The 15782-nt window shown below is 36.5% G+C and overlaps 1 protein-coding gene across 1 annotated transcript in view; it reads right to left on the reverse strand.

The window, feature by feature from the left end:
• LOC141808374 (radixin) overlaps positions 1-15782 on the reverse strand; it is a 45341-nt gene that overhangs the window by 6605 nt on the left and 22954 nt on the right. Inside the window, exons 3-8 of the mRNA XM_074694933.1 lie at positions 6508-6591; positions 3608-3703; positions 2066-2188; positions 1799-1950; positions 1634-1717; positions 1394-1540 (exon numbers count right to left, since the gene is read on the reverse strand). Coding sequence (XP_074551034.1) covers positions 1394-1540; positions 1634-1717; positions 1799-1950; positions 2066-2188; positions 3608-3703; positions 6508-6591 — 686 coding nt within the window. The remainder of the gene's footprint in view (positions 1-1393; positions 1541-1633; positions 1718-1798; positions 1951-2065; positions 2189-3607; positions 3704-6507; positions 6592-15782) is intronic.

Genomic DNA, 15782 nt, shown 5'->3' on the forward strand with positions numbered 1-15782 from the left:
AATAAAATAATTTTATTTTACTTACAGAGGGTATTGATGATTAAAAAATACATTTCTTTGCAAACTGTTGAAATTTCAAAATGTGCTGAAATTATTTTAACTTTTGTTAATTCAAAAAATTTCTAATTTTATGCACATTTATTAGAGAACCCTTTTTTTCTATTTTTGAAAATTCATACATTTCCTAAAAATCTTCTGAAATCATTGATAATTTGTATGATTTAAAAAACTTTAAAATATTTTGCAATTTAATTTTTTTTTCTTTTACAATTTTTTACATATTTCCATCTTTTTTTTTTATTTCAAATACTTAAATATTTGCAGAATAATACATTTTAACTTTTTTGAAAAGTTGCAAATTCTGTAAAAAAAATTCAAGACATCATAAGTACAATTTTATAAATTTAAAAATCTTGTTTAGATTAATTATTCACTAAATTTTAACTGTGTATAAAATTCTATACACTTTGTTTTTATTGTGAAAAAAAGTAGATTTTGTGGCTCTTGAATGTGTTGAAATTTTTGTAACTTTTTTTAAATTAATAAAAAACATTATATATTATGCAAATTTATTAAATAACTTTTTTTGAAAATTTTTATATATTTCCCCAATTTTTGTGTTTTAATTTTAATAATTTTGAAAAACTTTTAAATATTTTTTCAATTTCAATTTTTTAAATTCAAAATTTTGACAGTTTTCCAAATTTTTTTAATTTAAAAAACTTTTGAATATTATAAAAAAATCATTTAAAAAATTCTTTGTTGCAAATTAAGTTAAAAGAAAAAAAAAAGAAATCATTAGTACAATCTAACAAATTCAGAAAAACGTATTGATTTGAGAATCCTTCCTAAACCGCTGAATTATTTGATGGACATTTCGTCCTATTGAAGACATTTTTCTTGTCTTTGATGAAAGTTTGAAACTTAGTTGAAACATGTAACTTTCTCCAAACTTTGAAAAGACTTTCATTTATGTTTTAAGGTGGATTAACTGTTTCCTGGACTCTCAGTAACGTCCTCTGTCAGTGGGTGTTGTCGGTGTCATCGACTGAGGCTCCACTTGTGGTTTCCTCTCTTCCTCTTTTTTGTCCAGTTTTAGTTTCGATGAGATTTTGATCAAATCAGCATAAAACTGTTCAGCTCTTGTGGTCCCCTTAAACCAGAGCCGCGGCTGCTTGAACCTCCTCCTAAACGGCTCCAAATGAGTCAAAACTGTTCAATAATTCAGCAGAAAGAAAGGGATCGGAGAGAGTCTCTCCCACTCTGAGCGGATCTTGAAATTCCTCATTAGTGTTAAATATTCATGAGGAACGAAACTGTGATGAATGAATCTTCAGTAAACTTCACAAGTGTGTCACTACCCTAAGTGTGTGTAAGTGTGTGTGTGAGTTACTTGTCTTCGTGCTCGTAGATGTTCAGCCCCAGAGCGTCGACTCCCAGCCACAGCTCCGTGCCCTTCTTGTTTTTGATTTCAAAGTAGTTTACGCCGTACATCTCCAGGTCCTGAGCGATCTTCAGATACTCCATCATGGCATCTTCCCTGCACACGGTCACACACACACAAAACACACTTTTTAACATCTGTGCCACGTCATACACACATGGGACACACACAGGGCTGCAGAAATCCTACCTGAGCATGCTTCTGTGCTCCTCGTGCCAGGTCTGTATTCTGTCCTCCCACTGCTCCTTCGTCAGTTTGTGCTGCTCCAGGACTCTGCAGGCCACACACACACACAGTTATGATTTAAGTGATAAAGATGTTGTCTCCCATCGTGACAGTTTCTGAACCCTGTACCTCTGTGGCAGTAGCCGGTCTGAGCCCAGGTATCCCGGTTTGTGGATGTCTTTGCTGTAGTCTCCATATTTGGCCTGAACAGCGTACGAGGCCACCAGCACGGCGGTCTCTGGAGGACAGTAGTTCTCATCGTTCAGGATGGCCTCCTTCACCTGCAGAGAGAGCACGTATACAAACTCTGAGTGCACAAACATAAAGACATGCACAGCTTTAATCCGAGAGGATGCATCTGCAGAGGATAAAACTGTGACTGTGATCTTTGAGGACCTGCAGGAAGAAGAGCTTCTGTGTGATCTCCTGGATCAGCTCTTCAGAGACGTCCTCAGGGAAAAACTTTGCCCTGAATTTAAACTGCAGAGGATTCTCCTTCTTCACGTCCTGCTGGGTCACCTGCAGAAACAGAAACACAGTCCTGCTCCTTAACGACGCTTTAAAGGATTTAAACATGCAAATAAAACATCAGGGAGTGGTTCTGCCTCTGATTTGAGATTAAACAGACTTTAATTTCAGCTCCCACCAAACAGAATATCAGATTATCAAATTAAAAACTACACCAAGAAGTTAACTTCTGAAGCTGAAGGATCGAGACTAAACTCCAGTTGAAAAATTGCACAAATTTACATTTTGCTCTGTTGGATCTTAAGAAGGGTCTCATTCAGGGGTCTGCAACCTTTACTTTCATTGGAGCCATTTAGCCTCAGCTCACCTGGATTAAAGTTAATTCAGAGCCACAAAATCTACTTTATCTTCATAATAAAGACTGTAAGTTTACAAAATTATATACATAGTTAAAATCTAGTGAGTAATTATCTAGACAAGAAGTTTTTTGAAAATTGTTCTTATGATGTCTTTTTTTATTTTAACACATTTGCAAGTATTTCAAAAGTTCTGAAAATTATTTATTTTTTGCAAATATTCAAAGTTTTTGAAATAAAAAAAAAATGAAAACTGTCAAAAAAATTGGAAATTTAAAATAATTGCAAAGATTTTTTTTATTTGTAAAATTAAAAAAAAAAAAAAACTTTTTGAAATAATTGCAAATTTATACATTTAAATATATGTATACATATATTTATTTATTTTTATTTTTTTAAATGTTTGAAAGTCTTCAAAATTAAAGAAAAGATGAAAACTGTCAAACAATTTTGAAATTTAAAATTTTTGCAAAAGATTTTTTTTTTTTTATTAAATTGTAAAAAAAAAAATAAAATACACAACTTCTTTCTTTATATCTATCCACCTATCGCTCCTATTTTTTTTCTTGCAAATATTCAAAAGTTTTTGAAACTAAAAAAATGGAAAACTGTTTTTTTTTTTCAGCTGTGGTCTCAAAATCACACCCTAAAGGAGCGCAAAATTACAGTCAAAGGCATCACCTTATGGATTAAGCTGGACCGAGACTCTTAAGGAGCCAAATTCCTCAGTATTTTCAAAAATATTATCAAAACAGCTTTTTTAACAAATGCAGGGAAGAATCTTGCATCAACTTGCAAAAGAAAATGAAAGATATATTGATAGCAATAATAAGAAGAAATCTCTTTTTTTTTTTTTGCTTTTGTTTTGTGAAAATTAGCATTTAAGTTTGTGGATCGTTTTGCTTGTTTAAGAAAGAATGAGTAGAAAGTTAAATAGGGATCTTGGCTAATATAATACGTTTTTTTTTAATGTTGTACATGTATTTCTATGACAACATGAATGAAATAAAGACCAACTAAACAAAATTGAAGTCTTGATCAGGTGTGTATTCCCAGAAGTGATCAAAAAGGACAGAAAGGAGTTGAAAGCGGTGTTGGGTGCCATGTTTCCCACCTTCTTGTTGAGTTTGAGCCACGTGATGTAACCTTTACTGTCTGTGTACTGCAGGCCGAAGAACCAGACCTCCCTCAGACCCACCGTCTTCACCACCTGGAAGAAGACAGCCAGGTTACAACAGGTAAAAGTGGCGGAAGAAACAAACTTCTGCACAGAAAAGTAGTGATCCAAACGATCTCAGAGGCACGGCACTGAGACCCAGGAACCACCTGCACGAGCCAATCAGCTTCAAATCTCGTTATCAATCAACAAGTTTAATGTGAAGACATTTCACAAGATGAGCAGGTAATATAAGCGTTCATTATCTAACACTGCTCTGCAACTTTTACTCTCATACTTCATGAAAATCTTAATGAGTTTTCATGACTTTTCTTCTATCTCTTCTCTGAATCTTAACTCCCTCAGTGTAATCACACTTTCTGTTTCCTCCTGAACTCTCTCTAACGGGCTCACACGCTCAGCCATTCACAGGCCGGAGCTGTCGCCCCATTTATAGACAGAGAGACGGATGCAGAGAGTCCCTGAGGGGATGTGGACACTTACTCCAACCCTGATGTGATTTACACGCTTGATACGACCATCATATAATTAACTCTCTCCCACACTCAGACACAAACACACGAGTTAGCAGTGAGCATCACATAATCCCAGCTGTAAACAAACACAATAAGAACCACAAACATCCAAAAACACACTCCACAAACACACACAGATGCAGATATGCAGACACTTTGAGTGTGGAGAGGCCGGGAATGCTGGGATGAAAGTGCAGGAATAATAAGGGAAGAGAAAAGAGGAGTGACATGAAAGAAAAAAGAGGAATCAAGCTGTTTGGGTGACAGAATGGGATCCTTCCTTTGATATCAGATAAAAACTGCGCTCTCTGCATCAAAGTGCTCGTGTTCAGAGGCTGGAGAACATGCTGCAGTGATTAAAAAGCTTTTCTGTCGCTGAGGCTTTTTATCAATCTGTCTGTGTTTGTGTGCTCATATTTATCTCCACGGCCTCTTTATCAATGGAGGGCTCTCTCCATTCATGTGTTTCTGCACCGTTTAAAAATGTCAACCAACCACAGACCAATCAGACGTGAGTCATCATCGCAGAATTCAGAATTCATTGCATGAAAACACACAGATCAGTGTTAATAATAAGTAATCAAAGAGAATGAACTAATCCCTGCCTTTCCACATGCCGAAACTCCCTCAAATGTTTGTAAATACATTTTCCGTCACACACACAAGAGGGAACATCATAACAGGGGTCTGCAAACTTAACTTTCATAGGAGCAAATTTTCCTCAGCTCACCTGGATGAAAGTCATTCAGGAGCCACGAAATCTACTTTATCTTCACAATAAAGACAAAGAAGTGGTAAAAATTCTAAAAGTAATAATAATAATAAAAAAAAATATATATATATATATATATATATATATATATATATATAAATATATATATATATATATATATATACAAGATTTTTTTGTGTGTGTTTATCAAATTGTACATGTGAAATTTCATTTAAGTTTTTTTTATAACTTTTCAAATTTATTAAAAACTTGACAACTTTGTAATTTCATACATTTGCAAAGTTTACACAATTGCAATAAGCTGCAAAATTTTGGGAAAAAAATTGAAATTCAAAAAATGTGCAAAAAATTTCATTTTTTTTAATTTCAAAAATTTGCCAGGATGTCATAAATTTGAGGAAAAACAAATTAAAATTTCAAAAATTATATATATATATATATATATATATATATATATATATATATATATATATATATATATATATATATATATATATATATATATATATATATTCAAAAAATTGCAAAAAATAAAATTTGCATTTTATTTTTAAATTTCATAGATTTGCCAGAATGTCATACATTTAAGAAAAACAAAATGCAATTTCAAAAGTTTGCAAAATTAAAAAAATGAATAAAAGTAATTTAAATAATTTGCACAAAATTGCAGAAACTTTTTAAAAATTGAAATTTGCAGAATCTTCAAAAAAAAAAAACTGAAAATCTTGTAAATTTAAAAAAATTGGGAAAAAAAATGAAAAAAAATTTGCACAAATAAAAAAAAAAAAAACCTGCAAAAGTCTTAAAAAAGATTGAAAGCTTAATTGCAAGATGTGATGCATCTTCAGCTTTTTACATAGTTAACACGTGATTTGATTTAGTGTCAGTGTCTTCAATCATCAATACCCTCTGTAAGAAAAATAAAAATTGAGGCTCCAGAGCCACAGGTTGCAGACCCTTGATCTCTGATAACTGTTTCTATTTCTGGTCGATGACGGTCACATGAAACTTCACGGTGTCCCTGACGTCTCTCAGTACTTCCCCACCTGCCAGCTCACTCACTCTCCACCTCTGCTCTCCTCTCACGACTTCTCAGAAACAAACACTGTGTCCTAGAAACGTCTGATTGGTCAAACCAAAGCAATAATGGACGGATGACCGTCTGTACTGATTTTTATGATGTTTCACAGAAAACAAAGGTTCCTTCTTTTATCCGTCTTCCTCTCTCTGTGTGTCACCACAATCCTCCTCTTCAAGCCTGACATGAAACAATGCTGAAAGCTGCCCTTTCACTTCCCAGACACACACTCACACACACACACCGTCCACCCGACACTTCCATCCACTGTCTCCTAAAAGCTCCCAGCGTGGACAAAGAGCACTTTGACAGGTTTTATGGAACCAGTACGGACCATAGGCCAGGCGATCGCCCACTGGCACACAAACTGGCTCAGTTTGCTTTTTTTATTTGTGGTTTGGAACAATGAGATTCTGTCAGGAGGTCACAGAGTTCAGTTTGAGTAAACAGACTTGAATTTGGACTCTGTTTTACTCCTGGAGTCCTCATATTTAAAGAATCTGTTTCTCACCTGGTCGAAGAGCTGTTTGCCTGTCGTGTTGGGCTGGATGGCGAACTCCAGCTCAGCGTCCATGGTGGTGACGCGCACATTGATCTGTACAAAGAAAGAAACAACAATTCAAGAAAAAGTCTCTACTTTGATCCATCATCAGTTACATCTTAATCTATAAAATTCTTCCACACTTTTGTTCAAATCACATTTTTTAATACAAAAAACTAACAAGCAATTGAAGAACTCCAATTTCACACATTCATAGACAATGAAAACAAACCCTTACCATCACAAACCCAGAAACTAGAACAAGGATGTCTCAGTGTATGATGGTACACACAAACATTTGCATTATTACATAGCTTTTATCCCCAGTGTATACAGTTTTTACATTGTAGTTATGTTCAGAAAGGATTCAACATTAGCTCCAGTCACTGTGAATTATTAATTTTGGGTTGGGAGAAAACATTGATTCACATATGTGACAGGTCTTTATTTTTTATTTATTTATTTTTTTTTACAACTCTTTAAATCATTATTTTCTTGTCCAAAAATCTCTCTTTTTTCAAATTTAAATCATTTCAAGCTTTCATTTTTTTTCTTTTGGAAAATTTTTCATTTTTTTCTTTTAACATTTTTTCAAATTTACATATAAAAAATCAGATTTTTGCTCATTTAAATTCCTGCTTATTATCAAAATTGGATTTTCTTGAAAAACTTTCACAATTTAATGGAAAGAAAGCAAGTTTTAAAATTGTATTTTTTTTTCTCAAATTTATGACATTTTGGCAAATTTTTGAAATTTCAAAATTTTTGAAAATTCTTAAAATTTCTTTTCTTCCAAAAATCTTGCAATTTTTGAAAAATTTTGCAACATTAAAATTTGATGAATTTTGCAAAATTGATAAAAATGGTGAAACTTCAATTTTTAAAAATTTTCTGTTAAATATTTGCAAAATTATTTAAAATACTAAGACATCACGAAAAAAATGCAAACACAAAATGTTTTATTGTTTAGATAATCTTTTTACTAGATTTTTACTATGTATGGAATTGTATACTCTTTTTTGCCTTAATGGTGAAGATAAAGAAAATTCTGAGGCTCCTGAAAATCTTTAATCCAGGCTCCTATTAAAGCAAACGTTGCAGACCCCTGATTTAGTTACTTGAAGTCAGATCCCATGAATAAATCCTAAAAACTCACTCACATTTGATGAGCATTTTTTGGGAAAATATGGATCTTAATATAGTCTGTGGACATCATCACCATCATTAAACTTTCTCACATGGTCTGGTGTTGAAAAAGCAAATTAAAATTTGCAAAAAAATTAGGAATACTGACCAATTGCACTTTTAATCAAATTGAGACCCTTAGAAAAGTAAATCGTCCCAGCTCTAGTAAAAATGTTTGCATGAGGACTAATGTCCGGGGGATGTTTCTTGTCTCAGTGCTGCCACACAAGAGCATTGTCTGAATATTTCAAACAGTGTGAATATGAAAGCAGATCTGTGAGGTTTTAGTATGCGGCACGCAAACACAAGGTCGGACTGGCATCGACACACACTGGGACGGAAATATGCAGCACGCTTCTCCCTCCATGTGAACCTTTGCATGACACAGTAAGTTAAAAACCAAGAAAGTTGTGCTCGCTGAAGAGAAAAATGTGCCTTAATCCTAAAATATATCAGGTTTGTAAAGAGAAAGAGTGATTTAAGATCAGAGATCATTTAAGATGAGGGTGAAAGTTTTCAAAAAAGCAGCAAATTTGAAGATTTTTACATCATGATAAAAGGAAAATGACAGTGAAAGTGACAGAGGACAATGAAAAATTCAACATAAATGAAACAGAGAGACATTTATAGGATGTTATAATGGAATAAACTGAGCTGATGAGTGAGCTGGGATGAGCTGCGCCACGTTTTAAAGTAAAGTTTTTAAAGATAAGTACCAGGATGTAAAGATTTAAAGCCTTTCTACGACACTTATTCCTCTGCTGGTGGGACAGCCTGTGCCAGCTGTGTGTTTAAGAGTGTGTGTGTGCCCCTATCAGACCTCTATAAATATTCCTCTCACATTGTGACACACACACACACACTTGGTGTTACAGCCTGTCTCCTTATAAGGCGCCTGCTGTTTACGCTGCTCATCCCTCTGCCTGAAGTCTGCTCCTTCCACTTCACTCCAAAGAGGGAAAATTAGGAAAACTAAACCAGCTCCTCTCTGCTCCTCAACCAGACATGATCCATAATTTAATTTCCTTGCATTAATTTTTCATGTCAGGATAAACTGTGCACTTTGAGTGAAGGATGAGAGTGGAGAAAACGGGCCAGCAGATATGAGACGATCCTCTGAGATTCATCAGAAACTACAGAGCCTACAAATGTTCACACCAACAGAAAAGACACCAGAAAAACCACAAGTATCCAGAGAATGGATGCTATCCCTTTGGAGAGCCAAGAAATGATGCCAAACAGAGTTGTTTAAAGCAAAAGAAAGGACAAATCTCAGAACAAAGGAGAGAAAACAGCCACATGAGAAGTGAGTGGATGGAAAAATAAATAAACAGCTTCAACATGCGAGTACTGACGCCCTTTAAATGAGAGCACTCCATCTGTTGCTGTTCACAAACCCTGCAGTGGGTCTCAAGTTTAATTCTTACAGCTGTATTTCACTACTTCTGGATCTGTTGTTTATCCAGCGTAAGAAAAACCCTCAGATAACTGCATGAGCGTAAATTATTCATGATGGTAAAATAATTAAATGTTTTACTGCCGCTGGGAGAAGTTGCAGCAGTGGTGCAGTGAGTTGCTGCTCAGCTGCAGACATTAAAGAGTCACAGAGACCGAAGGAGTCTGGGTTCACGCAGAACATGTGGCATCAGTTCATACGGATAAATTAATACCAACATTTTAATAGAGAAGATGACATTTCGTGCAAAACAACCAACACTTTGCCTTTTTGGGCCCAGCAATTGAGGTTGCTAGGCGCCGCCCTGTTGGCTATGGCTGCCTGTTGCAGCAGCTCTCTCATCTTTGTCCGTTTACAAACTGGTTTTGTCTTCAGTGATATTTTTACTACTTTTTCTCCTGTGTTTGTCTGGAGATCCTACATGTAACCATAGCTGCATTGTTTACATGTGAAATCAGCTGTTAGCAGCCTGTAGCATGTCAATGCTAAGTGGTGCAAGGCCGGATGTTTCCCCACAAGGTGAGGAGAAGGAGGTGAGGACAATGTGCTGGTTCTCAGGTGTGAGCTAAGAAGTGACGACATCAACCTGTCCTTCCATCCATCGTTATTGGGAACATAAGATCTATCTCCAATAAGATGGACGAGCTAGCCGTGCTAACCCAGCAACAGAGAGAATACCAGAAGGCAGAGTAGCATCATGCTATTCACAGACATGGCTAACAGAGCGAACAGCAGACACCAACGCCACATTGGAAGAGCTTCACCTGCTGTGAGCAGACAGGATCCAGGAGACAGAGACTGAACAGACTGCTGAAGAAGCTCAGTCCTGGACCCTGTGGAGGTGGAGGCTGGCTGACTGGACAATGATGGACAAGCTGTCACCATCTATTTTCTTATGGACCTTTCCATTTCTAAGTCCTTTTCAGTTTACTAGTAGTACTAGTGACACTTTTTGATTTACTAGTTAAGTCTACATGTGCACTGGTGAACCAAAACTGAGAACATGTAGAACTGAAAGGTTGATATCACTGATATCACTTTTATGCTCAAACAGCTTTCCATACGATTACAGCATGGAACCAACACACACACACATCAGAGGAAGAAAACATTTGATTGTGCTGTTCTTTGCTGCAGTAAGCAGAATAAGCTGCAGGGAGAAGACTGTCCCAAAGTAACCCTGATGGACAGAGAGGGGACCGGAGAGAAGGAGACGAACAGAGGAGACGAGGAGGAGGAACAATGCTTTTACTTTACTGTTACCTGCCTCAGGGATGCATCAGTGTGTGTGTGTGTGTGTGTGTGTGTGAGGGAGAGGAGAGGAGACAAAAGACTGACAGACAGATAACGCCTGAGGTGACCAGAGTGCATCAATCACAAGAAACCCTCAGCCAGGAAATACAAGACTTACAGACAGCTGAACTGACCTGGAAAATACAGCGAGACCAACCACACACACACACACAAACACACACACACACCCATACACACACACACACACACACAAAGAGACACACGGTTGTTTTCTGCAGACAAAAGCAAAAGCACTCCACCCCCATTGTGCCCTTTGCACACACACGGACACAGACATTTACAGTATCTAGTTAAAAATAATAATTTCTTTGGAAGCCCATTGGTGCCAGTAAAAAAATTAAAATAAATAAATAAATAAATAAAAAATAAATAAATAAAAATAAATAAAGAAAAAATAATAATAAAATAATTGGAAAAAAAACATTGCTGCCAGTAAAATAAATAAATAAATAAATAAAAAATAACAAAATAACAAAAAAACAAAAATTGAAAAAAAAAACAAAAGTCAAAATTATCAATTAATTTAGACTTTATATCTTATATTTATGACTTTATTATTCAATAATTTTGACTTTTTTTGTATCTTTTTTTTGGTGTTTTACTAGTGGAAATTGGCTTCCATAGATTTTTCAGATGTGTAGCACATTTTTCTTTCTTTTTTTTTCTCTAACTAAAAATTAAATCTCTTAAAAAGGCAATATGGATTAAAAAAGTGACATATTTCATTAAAGTAATTGATGATTGAATAATTTGGCAGGAGTCTTCATCCTAATCCCTTCTTATTGTGTCGATACTTCAGACATCACGTTCCTCCACTTTAGCTGTGTCAACCAACACTTCAGGGTGTTTATACTGCTTGTGTCAATGTTTGCTGATCATTTGTGTGTTCTTGAACTTCAACTTAAACACATCCAACGTCCAACAGGGCAGAAAGAGCGTGACGTCGTGTTTTCGAGCGGCACAGACGAGACAGACGAAGAGAGTGTTCGCACAGTGGATGTTGGAAAAGCGTGTGAACGCGGCCAGATGGTGATGTTTGTGTTTGTGTGCATAGTGTGGAGAGACGGAGACGGACATCTGTGTTTAGGTATGAGAGAGCAGCCATATGTTGGCTCCACAATGTGGCATTTTTCTGTGTTGGTATCATCCTGTGTCATGTGTCTCTGCGTTTGGGTGATAAGGTCTGCAGCCAATCAGAAGCAACGCCCTCTAGGCTTATTTTAAAGCAGGTGTCCTGAGCATGAAGCCCCGTAAGGTATAAAAACAGACAATGTGAAGAATAAAACTGTAGTTTTATGTTGTAGATTTTAACAATTTCACCCATGCAAGCAGGAGAAGTCGTCCACTCCAGATCTCAGCCTCTGCAGACGACACAAAGGATGCAGGAGAAAAGACGACAACACCAATCATGAAAACACTCTGCAGCTCTGCACAAAGGTGAATTGAACCAATTTCCCACAGGAGAAAAAAAAAAGGGCTCTAATGCTGTGCACTCCTGTCTGTGTTTGTGCCTTTGTCTGTGCCTGCGCGCATTTGGACGTGTGTGAATGTGTGTGTGTGACTACTGGAGCAGAAACACAAAGATACACACAGAGAGGGTGAGGGGGAGCAGCATGTCCCGTGGCTGATAGCTCAACGTTAGCAGATAAAGCAAGAGGTCTCAGCGCGGCCGATGACCACAATCTTTTCCGTCGACCCGTGTTAGTCGTGTGTCAAACACATTATAGATAAAGTGAGAAAAAAGACACACATTGTGCCGTTAATGCGAGAAATTATCTTTGCAGCGTGCAGCTGTGAAACTTCTTTGAAACAGTCATAGCAGCACTCTTTGGTTTATTTCTGTTTATTGAACCCAGCAGATTCAGAGCAGCTGTGTTTGTAATCGAGGAGGAAAAATGTCCCACATGAAGAATAAATCCTGCAGAGTTCAGCCTGCCTGATTTAGAGAAACCCTGCGACTGTGAACTCTGAAGCATTCATCACAAAATAATCGACCTGTCTGAATCAAACAGAGCAAGTAGCCGGTCAAGTGTTGTTTGAAATGTTTCCAGTGGGGTCAGACGTTTTTCTTATCCGCACTGAGATCCTGAACCTGTCCCGCACAACAAAGAAATCAGCAAACTGAGTGAAAGCAGTGGGTTTTCCACTTCAGCTCGTGTTTATAGAGCTGGAGCAGAAGCTCTGTGGGTTTGTTTTAAACTTCAAACAGTTACAAATCTTCTGGAGCAGGAGCAGAGGGCTGAGCGTATGAGCTGTTTGGGGAGAGGCTCTGTGGTGCAAACTGTGAGGAAGCTCTGGTAGGTCTCTGGATGATAGATGATAGCCGCCACGATGACCACTTCTACCACACAGGATGTTAGACTGGATCTGAAAACCAGTGGCCTGCTACAGAGATAATGACACAGCCCATGAGCGCCGAGCGTGAATGTCAACCAGCAGCTTCAGTGACTCACTCAGTGTGAGATTCAGCTCCATTCAGGTCCTTCAGAGACGAGTGTTGATGATGATCTTTACTTTAAAGAGACAGAGACAGACTACATGTCCTGCCTACAACATGATCTGATTGGATAGACTGGTTCATTTATAAATGCTGTGTTTGAAGTATAAGTTTTGATTAAACATTGGTTAGAGCTATTTATCATCACTTTGATTATTCTTATTTTATCATTTTATCATTTTATTAACAATCTTAATATTGTCTCTTTTATACCATGCTCTTGTTTTATATTGCATGCTTCTTGTGTTTCCTGGGTTCATATGGGTTGAAGATTGAGTTCCTTGTTTTTATGTCCTGGCTGATGTCAAAGCACTTTGTAAACTTCTGTTTTTGAAAGTGTGATAAAAATAAAGTTATTATTGTAAAAGTTATTATCTTTTGATTGTAAAATACTTGAAATTTTGACATAAAGTTTTTTTTCCCCTGTTCAAACATATAAGTCCCAGATATATGCTATAAGTCTCATGAACTGAAACTCTGCAAACTTGGCCGCACTCCCAACTTCACAAATGTTATAAATTATTTCATAAAAGGTGATTTTAAAAGAAAGTTAACCCTGTAAATAAAATAGGCCTCTCGGACCAAAAATCAGGCTGTAAATATGTTAAATTCTACTTGTAAAAACAAGCATTTTACATGACTGTTAATGGGACTTTCTGCACTTTTGGGGCTAGCCTCAAGTGGACACTTGAAGAACTGCAGTTTTGCATCTGCTTTATCTGCAAGAGCCAATCCTAACACTTTAAAAGATGAAATAATGCACATATTGTCATTCCATATTTAGACTGAAAAGTCCAGGGGTCTAGTCATTCAGAAGCCAAAAAATCTACTTTATCAATAAAGTGTATCAAATTCTATACTTAGTTAAAATCTATTGAACTATTATCTGAACAAGAATTTTTTGAAAATATGCAATTTGTTAGTCTTAATTTATTATTTTTAATAAACTTGCTGAAATTGCAAAACATTTTGAAGTTGAAAAACTTTGCAATAATTTTAGAATTTGAAAAAAATGTAAAAATTTCAAAATGTCCAAAATTTGCAAATAAATAAATAAATAAAAATTAATAAAAATTAATAAAAATTTGATTTTTTTAATTAAAAAAATGAATTTTCAGAATTTGCAAAAAAATTAAAAAAAAAAATTTTCTTATTTCAAAAGTTAAAAAAAAAAAAAAAAAAAAAAGAAATAAAAAAAAATTGCAAAACTTCAAAATTTCCTTTTTTTTTTAAATGTTTGTTTTGGGACGGCGCTAAAGTAAAACCATGCCAGTATCTACCATGGCGGTTCTGAATTCTGAATCCTGATTGGCTGCTGGTTGGCTGCTAATCTCGGATAGTGCACGCCCTCAGAGTTGTTCCACAAGAAAAGAAACTTTCTGTGCTGCACAACACGAATACACAAATCGAATATCAGCATCGAAATGGGTTCAAGTTTTCAACAAACTAACATGTGACAGCAACATAACAGCCAATGCAAAAGTTAGCATAAGTGTTTACTTAGTTTACATTTAATTCCATCATCTGCAGGATAATTCACTTCAAAGCCTTAGTGCTATGATAGCTGACTGATAATGGAGATCTCTGCTTGCATTATTTAACACTTTCTTTACAATGGTCAATGTTTGTGAAAGATGCTCTTGAGCAGTAAAACTGTTCCATTCAGCGACCAAATATCATCTATGACACCAAAAGTAGCTTTTTGTGCAAAATTTAAAAACCAACACTTGTTTTCCTTCAGAAATTACATCATGCTTGTGTAACGTTGGCCCTCACAGTCTTCTATAGGTTGGGGTTGAATGTTTATTTGCGGTGCAGACTTCTGCTCCTGGCTGCTCCTGGCTGCTCCTGATGTAAAGCTTCTGTCAAGTCAAAACAAACCGTCAAAGATGTTGTATGGTCTTTTCCAGGATAAAACCTTTTCCTGGAAGGAAGTTCAGCAGCAGAGCACTTGTTTCTCTGCAGCTTCTGGACACAATGTGAAGACCTAACTATAGTCCTGCTCACAGGGCTTATAACACCTGGCTGCTCAGAGGACTTCTTTCCTTGAAATCCTCTCTCTTAAAACCAACATTAAGTATGATTCATACTGGAGACTAAGTTTGTAGAATCGTTTTTTACAAGTCTTCAGATTAAATTCTGGCAGCCGCACTTGAGTTTTTTCTTCGGAGATTCTCGCCAAATCTTTGCCCATGAGGCTCCGGGGAAAATAAAGTGTTCACGTCTGTCTCTGCTTGGCTGGCTGTGTTTACCATCATCCTCCGTTCCTCGCTCCATGTTACTCATAACAAGTAATGACAGCTAAATACTAGGCTAGTGTTTACATGCAGAGCCCTCCCACGCCATACAGAACACCTGTTGATGTATGAGAGACTCAGACAGCCATAATTAAAAGCTGTTGCTGGCTAAGCTGTTTAATAGAGGCTTTAAAGGCAACCAGGGCCACCCTGCCTCCTTTACCTTTTCTCTTCTCTGGTCTCCATCATCATCCTCTCTTTCAATTAAACCATTCAGCTTTCCTCTCTGCTCCTCCATCAGCAAACGATTGACAGCCTCATCATCAACGTGCGCCGACTGTTTGTTCAGCTATATAAGAAAAATATCAAGTATTCAGGACACAGCGCCCACATGAGCCCGCTGAACGACTAACGACGAATTTAAATGCATCAACGTATCGCTATAACAGCCTCCAGGTCACGTTTGAAAACCTGTCTGCAGGGATTTGCTCTCATTCAGCCAGACGAGCATTAGCGAGGTCGGGCAGATGATGTTGGACGGCGAGGTCTGGCCTGA

Source organism: Halichoeres trimaculatus, unplaced genomic scaffold, assembly GCF_033239565.1.
Source record: "Halichoeres trimaculatus isolate MK-OKI-2021-1 unplaced genomic scaffold, fHalTri1.1 fHalTri1_scaffold_19, whole genome shotgun sequence".
Classification (NCBI taxonomy): Eukaryota; Metazoa; Chordata; class Actinopteri; order Labriformes; family Labridae; genus Halichoeres; species Halichoeres trimaculatus.